Genomic DNA, 10,821 nt, shown 5'->3' on the forward strand with positions numbered 1-10,821 from the left:
TTCCAATGAGAAATTAGTGGTCTGATATTTTTTCTGACTTTCTTGCGGCATTACAACATAAATTCTAGAGCCAATGTATGAGCGGGCCATTTGTTAGAATGCGTCGCACCTGATAGACTTTTTTTTTTTTTTTTCAGATCTCATTGTTACCCCAGCAGGGCTGCTAATAGCCATTTAATAATTTATTTGCATACTTTAGGTGACCACAGACAGCATTTCAGCCTGGCCTGTGGTGGACCATTGTACATGAAATCATACTACCATACAGTAAAGCCTCAATACTCTGTTATATAAAATTCACACAAAGACATTCAATCCGGACTACGTGATTTTGAAGAATGCAACTGTCAGACGATGTGCAATGGCATTGACATTTTCACTTCATAAAGATATAGATCAACATTTCTTGGTGTGAAGTATGAACAGCTCTTTTTTACTGTGCGCACCTGCGTTGTCATTAGCGCGGATGAGGGTTAGCCATTCATTCGGTATACATCCGGACACTGGCAAGCCAGGATTGCTTCGTAGTTTCCAATGAAAAAAAATCCAAAATGGTGGGTGCTCTCCTCTGCTCTCCAGCTCTTCATGTCGCATGCCCTCAAGTTTGGCCTGCTCGTCAGAATTCATCAGATATCAAGTGTTTTAAATGGGGCAGCTGATATTCTTCGTAGATTGAAGTATCATACACACGTGGTTGCGACCTCTCACCACTCGGACATCTTACACTTCACAAGTTAAACAGTAGCTATAGCTTGAATTCATCTGTGCGAACTCCTTTCGTTCTGAACATGCAAAGAGGCAGCAGTGAAGCACTTGGGAAGCTTGGGCGAGCGGAAGAAGTCTCTGCAAGCAGTCTGTACTAGTAGCGAAATGCGCGGCAGCCCCAAATGCTGTATGATCCACTGTGGTGGCCTAATTTCCTTTGAACTCTGCTGCTGATCTCTGTTTTGCAGGTTTAGTCCCGGCCGTGGTATGCTCACTTCAGTCGATGCAAAATACAAAAATGCTCTTAATTTGTGTGGTGTCAGCACACGTTAAAGAATCCCAGATAGTCTACAAAGGTTTCATCGACATTTTTATTTTTAGCTGAATGGAGGTTATGAAACTGGGCTCCCGTATTCAGTTTTGTCTGGCAATTTCAAATATCTAATCTCTTCTCTGCGTCACTTATTTCCCTAGTCATTACTACTCCTGCATTGTTTCCTTTGTAAAGGCAAAAAGAGAACACAAAATATTCACCAGGGAAATATTAGTAACATGTAGCTAGATAGCATAAAGTATGAGGAATGAATGTTGGAAGTACTTTGCAGATTAAGTCGCCCTCACTTATTTTTATGCATTGAAGCTCAGCATTATTAGGACTGGTTAATGGCCGTCTAAACCTGAATGCTGAGGAAAACTTCGTAAGCATAAGTTGAGAAATCTGCTCCAGAAACTTGTATGCTTTAATAGCATAACAAAATGCTGCAACAAAAATTAATGCTCTGTCAGCTCCAGATGCCAAGGTATCCTTCCTGTACCAGCTTGCAAAAATTGTATTTTGGAAAAATGAGGGAAAACAGACGAGGTACAAATTGAAATTATAAATTAGAATTACTCATAAGTTTATCCAAGTAATGAAAAAGTTGTAGAAAGGCAGAGTATGGACCGCAGATCTTGAAAATGCTGCATTCTAAAAAAATCTTCCTTCAGTCCAGGGCCCTCCACTGTAGTGTTACTCATAGCCTGAGTAACTTAGGGATGTGAGCACACCAAACGCAATACAAAAAGCCTTTTGTACAGAGTGCTGTCGCCAAAAGGACAGGTTCACTTTCACTTTTGGGAATTTTTTTAACCATACCGCAGTGTGTCTACAGTAGCGTGATGATTAAAGTTTGAACACGAAGCTAATGAAAGCTATCAGTGTGCAGTAAGATCGAATCATGCAGAACTTCAATATGGGCACAAGGTTCGTTCATTCATTGAATGAATGAAATAATGAACGAACCTTGTGCCCATTCATTCATTCATGCATTTATTCAACACCAGGGTATACAGGAGGCCAAGGCAAAAGATATTCTGCAATGGCTTTTTGGCCATATAAGCTGGCCCCCAAACTCCTGACCCCTTCAACAACTATTGTAGCCATTTATGATAAAATAAGATTGCCTTAGAGGATCCAAAAAGTGACTGAGAGGCTTTAGTTCAGATTCTCAGCTTTTTTTCTTTCTTTAACACAGTGCTTGCATTGAAGGGAATGTGTTCAAGGGCAAGCTAATAAGCCTGGCATTTAAAAAATGCGTCATATTTGTACAGGTTTTTTGAAGCAGCAAGTGTGAGCTTCAGAGAATGCTTGCTTCAAAACATGTGGCTGATTGAGCTTTGCACATGTGTCTCTGTTCAGATGTGTCAGCATGTGAGCAAAAAGCCTATAAACTGACTTCATTCTCCATGCGCAGGGGCCTTTCTTTGAGGAGAGTCTCCTTGTGAATGCAAGGCAGCCACCACTGGTCGATGCAACTTTCGGGGCCTGGATGACGACTGCCATGGCTTCCCAACTGGACGGGCTGGCAAGTTCATTTTTTTGCGCTATTGTTATCAGTAATTTCAGCTACAGTAATTCTGGGACCACTTTAATAACCAAAATGATGACCGAATGATTATAAAATGGTGTAATAAATTATATCATAATAATGGACAATCTTGGGCCAATGTTGGTTCGATGTTCGCAGTGTCTGGCCCTATGTCGGACCAAACATTGGCAACACTGGACCAACACTGGGCCTAAGATTTGTCCTTCTAGGGATGGCTAAACACCGGCTAAGCACTGGCACATTAACACTAGCCACACTGAATAAAAATTATGGCCGACTCGCAGGGTCTCAGACAAAAGAAATGGAAGGGCGGGGGGGGGGGTCAAGTGCTGTGACAAAGGAGAGTCCATACAAGATGGTGCTCTGTATAAATAGAGCAGTTGTATCGCAGACACATTGTCCCTATGCTTGAGCATCTCATAATGTAGCCCATGGGAGAGGGTTAGGGGTCCACCCAGTGTCAAAGGGCAGCAAGCTGCCCTTTGAAATTGCGCAGGCGGACAATCTTTCGAAGGTGGTATCCAAGGCTATGGCAATAGGCTGCAGCTCCGGTCGCTTCCCTTCTGTCGCTAGGAAGGTGGGCCCAGAGTTGCGTCCTCACCGTGGCGTGAATCCAACGTAACAGAGCTGTGCAGTGTAACAGAGCGGAGAGTGCACGTATAAATGCAGCTCTTGTCCGGTCAATGCTTTTTGCTCTGTTTTTGGTGGGGAAGGTGCAGACAGCCATAAACTAGCAAAGCACAGGCTAAAGATAGTCCACGGCACAGCAGGTTACTTAATGCGGCTTCATAGCAAAAACATTTCGCCAGATGTGCCGTTGAAATCCCCGCCCGAGCATAACAAGGTGAAGGTGAGGCTAGCCCAGCAGGCGTTGCAAACATGCATGCCTACTTAAGCAAAGCTATAGCTACAATGTCCTTGCAGTGGAGCAGAGTGTGACATGGCATGCCACTAGCAGGAAGAAGGAAGCCACAAAACGGCTTTCCTACCATGAACTTAGCAGTGTTTGCAACCATAGCTGTTGACCTAAGCTACGCTTCTCTTTTTTACAAAGAGTGGCAGCATCCCATATTGTGAACATGCTTAAATAGCTTATGTAGTGGACAAAAATGCAGTGTGAACCTTGTGCGATTCTGCATATAAAAAACATTTTTGTGCAGAAGTGACCACCTGAAAGTTTTGGCAGACATTGTTTAGGCTGCATGCATGTAAGGACTGCGTTGCTAATGTACGCTGCTTTCATGGTGTTTTGTGCACCTTTCTCTTTCCAGGGAGAGGAGGAGATACCTGAAGATCTGCTGTCTGACTCTCTCGCCTCATTCATCGAGAACGAAAGGCTTATCAAGGCGCAGTTTCGGGATGGCTCTGCTCTGAACCAATGAATGTGCCAACATTATTGCCGAGTACTAAGTGCTTTTCTTATAAGTGTTTTTAGCTGGCTGGGCAGAATTTTTCGCAGCAAATGCTTTCCGATTGGATGATTCTTTCCAGCCATTGTTTTTATTACTTTTAGCAAATAGTTAGGGTTGTGCAAATATTTGAAATTTCGGATACAAACTGAACATGTTTGTTATTCGATTCGTATTCAAAGTACTGATATTCAGAATTTTCCGAATACCCGAAAATTACTGAATACAGTCAAACCAGCTTATATTAATAATGCCTTGAACAGGATATTTATGGTAGAACGAGAGAAAGAAGATGGCTGCACGGTATGAAAGAGCACTCAACAAGGGTAGGGAGGAGGAGCCTCTGGTCGCAAGTCGAGCCAACGTTTCTACAAGTGGACCACTTGTAGAAACGTTGGCTCGACTTGCGACCAGAGGCTTCTCCTCCCTACCCTTGTTGAGTGCTCTTTCGAACGGTATATTTGTTATAACAATGGGCAGCCACAACACCGTCAGTTTTACCATGTGTTCCGTGGTACAACAACCCATATACCACAGTTCTGAACAGTAGAATATTGATCATAATTAAATTTGGTTACTAAGCACCAGCCCTAACAACAAGAAAAGACTTGCAAATAGGGCAAGCAAAACCGGATCACAAAGTCCTAAGAATGATATTTGGTGCTAAAAACCTTTCTCTCAGCTACTTACAGCAGTTGGATGCCCTGTTCAGAGGCTTCAACAAGATTTCCTTGAAACAGTCAAACCGTACTGGTGCCTGCAAGTACTATGTGTAAAATGTAAGCTAATTCCCACACTGTAAAATTTCTCCAGTTATGTTTTCTTTCTTGTTTCAGCTTAACCCTGTTATAACAATATTTTCTTGGCACTTTAATATTGTAAGGGTAGACCGAAAATTTTGTAGACCGAAAATTTTTGAATTTACCGCAGTTTCACAGCACTGCGTGCTTCACCACAATGCTCGACCACATGGACTGTGCAGTGGAGCATCCTTAACACTTCAGGCCGTTTTGTGAAGCGGGACTGTCCTGAGAGTGTGCGCAAAGCGAAGCACTTAACGAAACTGCAAAAAAACTAGTTCTCACTTCGGTTTCATTTCAAATGCAGACAACTATTGTGCCGGTGTCCGTGAGATAAGATTAATGTGATGCAAACAGTTCTTGGCATTTTTTATTATTTGAGCTTCCGGTCAGTACGAAAATTCTTTCTCTTGTCCCTGGAACTCTAAATTAATGAGTTCACTTATCCAGCAGCAATATGGCATCTCTCCCCGGTTTTATGCAGGCCCTTCCTGTGCAAAAAAAAAAAAAAAAAGAAGAAACAAAGAACTTCATGAAATCCTGTATAATATTTACACTGGATTTTTCAGTGGGGCATGCACTTCTGTACAATTCTTAATTTTAATATCGAATTCTATGTGAACGGCACTGAGGGTAAATAAGTGATAGAACAATTTCTACTATGTATATCTAATTTTCTATTTTCCTTTTTCACTAATCAGGTATCCAGTGTTTAAAGGCACCTTTTTTATATTTCTATTTCAAAATCTCAATTGTGCACCCCTAGCAGAAAGTCATTGTTATTATTAATCCTTTTTAACTTCTTTTGACATCTCTAAGACAATTGGGCCTCGAGGGGCACCGTACTGGTAGGCTTTGGATTAATTTCGAACACGAGGAATTCTGCAACACACTCATTGCCGACAGGTGTATTTTGCATTTCGCGTCCCATTGAAATATGATTGCCAAGTTGGCAACTGGAGATTACGGCCACTAAGGCACCACAACGGACATAAAAGTTTTATTGTATGCATAACAGTGGTGACTATGATACGGTTCCACTTCGAAGTATCAGTACGCAGTACTCTTGTACCAGGCTACCCTATGCATTAGGAAGACAGCAAGTTAGCAACTGTGGTAGCAGTTCTCCAGTGTTGAAGGTGAGGTCAATCCCGCTTGTGACATCGAAGTCCGGGCTCAACTACTGAAGCCAAAACTTAAAAATGGTTTCAGGAAATGTAGTTATAAATTGTTTACTCCATATGGCCAAAGGTGGTGCACATCATAATGTTCTACACACTTCGAAAGAAAACATGGAGGAGGATCATTTTGAAGGTAGCGCAAAAAACGAGGACCAAGAGTAGGACACAACAAACCGCTCGTATTGTGTCTTTCTACTCTTGGTCCTCGTTTTTTACGCTACCTTCAAAATCAACTCACCCAACTTTCAACCTTGCTATTGAGGAGGATGCTTAAACTTAGTCTTAAAGGTATATTTGATAGCACTTTTGGCATTGTCTTTTAATTCTACAAATTTTTGCAATTTTCTTGATTTATTTAGCGTATTTTCGTTAATACTGTGATATCAGTACACATCCCAAACATGCGTTACTAAATCATATGCACCACCGCATTCACTAGGCGCCCCTCTCATGGCGCATTCGGTTAGGGTACGAGAGTAGAGGCACCGAGCAGTACAGGAGCACGTCGAGCGAGGGTGTAACTGTACTCCCACGGGAAAACTTTCAGCGGGTCGAGAGCATAGCGCCACGACCATGTGACCGCACTTCTCTCCCCACCATTTTCCACCTGCCCGCAGTGGCGGCAGTTGCAACCCGAGGGGAGGCCAACGCTCTCTATAGAACCGCTTGTTTTGCATGCCTTTGTTCTCAGTGTGGCGATCTGCCTCCTTTGGCCCTTTCGACGCCAGCAGCGACTCTCAAACATGCATACAGCACCTGAGCAATGCTTTCTGCTCGCTGAGCACCGACGGTTTGCTGCTGCCATTTTGAGCGTCGCTGACTCAAGAGAGAGAGAGAAAAAAAAAGAAGTTGCGGATATGTTGCTTTATGCCGTGTGACTTCCTCTACTTTCGTTTTAGACGAAGGAGCAGCCGGAAGTGCACTCGGGTGCTCTGAGCGGCGGAAAAGCCCTCCTCCTCTACCATTGAAAGCCAGTGATTGTATTCCTGCTCTCCCACTGGAGGGCGCCCGCTTGTCTGAGAGCACTTTCGAAGTGCTCTCGAGTGGACATGCTCTCCCACTCGAATTCGCCATAACACTCTGCTTGTATCTCATAGCAGTACCCAAAGTATTGAGGCTCGTGTGCTTATGAGTAGCAGAGACATTGTTTCAAAAATGGCTAAAGAAATATGCCAGTACATGGTTTGTTTATCGGGAGTGTTGCACAAGGGTGTTGAGGTGTGTCTCCCCCGTCTGGTCGCAAGCTGGTGATGTCCATTCTAGCGTGATATTCATGCTAGGAGTAATTTTAAGCCGCGGAAGCAGAAGGCGATTCCTGTCTTCCTTTACCTGATGGAGAAGAAATTAAATCTAGCAGGGAAATTTATATTTATTCGCTACTCTTTTTGTGCCAACAGGAAAGTCAAGTTTTATAAAGAAAATTTTGTTCCTTCTCAAGTTTCTGTGCTACATCTTTTGTACTAAGGTGGAAGCTGCCCGTGCTGCATTGTAATTATTGACATCCTATTCTTTAAAACATTTCTGACTGATCCATATTTTAATACACTTTGCATATTTTCTCATGCATCTTGTATTCCATTGCTTTTTGCACTCATACAGCAAGATTGAGTATCCATTTGAGCATTGATGGGGCCACTGTTTTTGCAATAGACTTTGTCCCTCCTTCTTGCTGTAATTTAGCATCGTATGTTAATTACTGTGGCCTCAAAAATGTGCATCTAGAGCTGTAGTTTCAGAGAAGAGAATGCATATATGTGTGGCCTACTGATCATAAACAAGCTTTGTAATTTTAGGGATAATGGCTGACCTTTGGCAATAAATTTTTTTAATGGACAGTTTTCTCACCTAGGAATTATCTTTCCTTATGTGCACTGTTTATGCTTTGTTACGATAGCTGTTTTGCTCATTGTGTTTAAAAGTTTATTCACTTGCGCATCCTATTTTTGTGTATTGTTTTTGTACTGTAACCTTTTTCCAGTTTACATACTGTGCATGCAATGCATTTCTTTTGCTTGTTATGCTAAAATTTACTGTTTCACTTAGTTGCATTGAGGGCCCGTTTCATTTTTCTGGGTCTTTCACCCTCCTTTGTTTATTGGGTCTTTGTATCATTCTGTTGTATATATATATATATATATTAAGCTGAAACTTAGCAGTGCAGTTAAACCTCTCTATTTCAAATTGCAAAGGGCTAAAAATTGCCCGTATTACCAAAGAGTAATAATTTCATCTGGGATTGCAGCCCTGCATTGAATGCTCCAAACTGCCTCGTCAGAAAAACTGTCATACAGAAGAAAAAAAAATTGACAAAATTGCGCAAGCTCGTTGCTCTCGAATTTCATGGAGCTTTTACCCTGCAGTTCAGGGAGACTCCTCCATCTTGTGGTAGCACGCACTTGCATAGCATAATTTTTCTACAGTGAAAGCTTTGCTAGCTTAGCAGCGCCGATTTTGCCATGTCTGAACAAATGACTCAACAGGAGGAGCGGAGCTGCGTAACCACGTGACGTACCACGTTACTCGGTGCAGTTGCGTACTCCGCCGTCGTCGCGGCCGTACCGGAATATAGTTCACTATAACCGGAATATTTTTTGCAGGTCCTGGGTGCGCTGTCTTAGCCTATGTGTCACGTGCATGTGTCTCATAGAGGTTTTTTTTTTCCCCCTTTGAGGCGCGCTGCTGTCAAAGAGCAGGATGCATGGGAATCAGATTTTCTGCATTTGCAATTTTTGCCTTCATTCTTTATCTTTCAGTGGTTTGGCGGGGTGGCTGGTATGCGGTGCGACGCAGGGACTGAGTGCTGCTTATTCGCGTTGTGCAGGATCGTGTGATTGCTTTCCTTACTGTAATGAAAACGTGAGAGTGTTCGATACCGACCGGCGGCGGCTGCACGTTTTCGATGGAGACGAAACAAAGAGGCGTATGTGTGATGTACAGGGGGGGGGGTCAATAGTTCCCAGGCCGCAGGTTTTGCTTCTGGTCAGCATATTCTGACACGTGAGATCCCATTAAAGCTATAAATGATCTCAGAGGTTAGAATAATGCTTCTGTTGTCCTCCACTTGTATTTTCAGATTTGGGGCCATCGTAGCTGCCTGACTATACTGCTCAGAAGCAGACCCTGCGGCCTGGGTACTTTTGACCCCCCCTGTACGTTGTCAGCGCACATTTAATATATCTAGGCGGTCGAAATTACTCTGTAGTCCTCCACTAGGGCACCTCTCTCGACCCACTTGGCGTGCTTCGGGAGTCCACAGAAACAAGTTAATTTCCTTCCCTGCGAACCAACCAATCTGCGCATGTGACAATTGGTTGGTTCACAGGAAGGGAAAGGCGCAGTATTCGTCACACTTCCTTCTGTGGACACCTCAGCCGCGCCATAAGGGAAGGGAGGAAGGTGGGGATGAAAGTAGATAGAAAGAGGAGCTGTAGTGGTGGGCTGTGGAGTAATTTCGACCACTTTTCGACATCGCACAGCACACGGACGCCTCTTCGTTTCGCCTCCATCGAAACTCAGCCGCCGAGGTCGGGATCGAACCCAGGGGCCCGGCAGCTTATTACCAAACCATATCCCATAGGAGCACTCGAGCAGACTATACGCTCTGGGGACGTCTGGCGATTCTAGGCAGTTCAGGAGCCTTAGGCAGTTCCTCTGAACAACGGTGGATATATTGTCTGAACGAATAATAACGTACGGACAACGCGCATGTGACGGGATAAACGCGCATGTGATGCCGATGCTTTCCTGCTCCACTCGGCCAGCTGTCCGCGCGGCGGCACGGGCACCTGCTGGGACGCCGTTTCCTTCTCTGTAGCGAGCGCAGCGGCGAAACAGCTGTGGACTGGCGCAGCTGGTTGCCATGACAACAGCGCATGCGCAGTAGTGGCCTCTGCCCGACTCCGCGAAATGCGATTCTACTACCCTAGTGTAGCTTTCGCTACAAAAAAATAGAGTACGTGTGTGCCGAAGCTGTCACTCGTTTGAACGTGCTCCGACGAATGGCCATCCTGTCAGCCCCTCCTTTCATCCTTCCCGCACATTGAACTTGAGAGAGATGTGTGATGTCAGTGCTGTTGTGGCTGTAGGAAGAAAGAAAATGCACGGGCCTGCTGCTGGCTATGTAGCTGAGCCACCTAAATTGATTTCATTTATAGGAAGGGAAAGGCGCGGTAACTGTCTCACTTGTTTTCTGCGGACACCTCAACCGCGCCGTAAGGGAGGGAAGGAAGGTGGGCGAGAGGGGGGAAGGAGAAGGAGGAGCCGTAGGGGAGGGCTACAGAGTAATTTCGACCACCTGGGGATCTTTAACGTGCGCTGACATCGCACAGCACACGAAACCTCTTCGTTTCGCCTCCATCGAAACGCAGCCGCCGAGGTCGGATTCGAACCCGGGTGCTCCGGCACAGTAGTCGGGCGTCTTACCACTGCGCCACCTCGGCGGGGCTAGCTGAGCCACCTGATTGCTTTATAGGAAGGGAAAGGCGCGGTAACTGCCTCACTTGTTTTCTGTGGACACCTCAACCACGCCGTAAGGGAAGGGAGTAAGGTGGGAGTGAATGTGGAAAGAGAAAGAGGAGCCGTAGTGAAGGGCTACGGAGTAATTTCGACCACCTGGGGATCTTTAACGTGCGCTGACATCGCCCAGCACACGACGCCTCTTCGTTTCGCCTCCATCGAAACGCAGCCGCCGAGGTCGGGTTCGAGCCCGGGTGCTCCGGCACAGTAGTCGCGCGTCTTACCACTGCACCACCCCGGCGGGGCTAGCTGAGCCACCTGATTTAAACATTTATATATAGGGAGGGAAAGGCGCGGTAACTGTCTCACTTGTTTTCTGTGGACACCGCTACCGCGCCGTAAG

The 10,821-nt window shown here is 44.9% G+C and overlaps 1 protein-coding gene across 2 annotated transcripts in view; it reads left to right on the forward strand.

Moving 5' to 3' along the window:
* LOC146208055 (uncharacterized) overlaps window positions 1-5,263 on the forward strand; it is a 43,812-nt gene extending 38,549 nt beyond the window's left edge. For both annotated transcript variants that reach the window (XM_084591724.1, XM_084591723.1), the window contains exons 15-16: window positions 2,439-2,553; window positions 3,849-5,263. In XM_084591724.1, the coding sequence (XP_084447850.1) occupies window positions 2,439-2,553; window positions 3,849-3,955 (222 nt within the window). In that variant the 3' untranslated portion in view covers window positions 3,956-5,263. The remainder of the gene's footprint in view (window positions 1-2,438; window positions 2,554-3,848) is intronic.
* The last annotated feature ends 5,558 nt before the right edge of the window (window positions 5,264-10,821 follow it).

The sequence above is a fragment of the Amblyomma maculatum genome, chromosome 1 (assembly GCF_055883805.1).
Source record: "Amblyomma maculatum isolate TAMU_Amacu chromosome 1, ASM5588380v1, whole genome shotgun sequence".
In the NCBI taxonomy this organism is placed as follows: Eukaryota; Metazoa; Arthropoda; class Arachnida; order Ixodida; family Ixodidae; genus Amblyomma; species Amblyomma maculatum.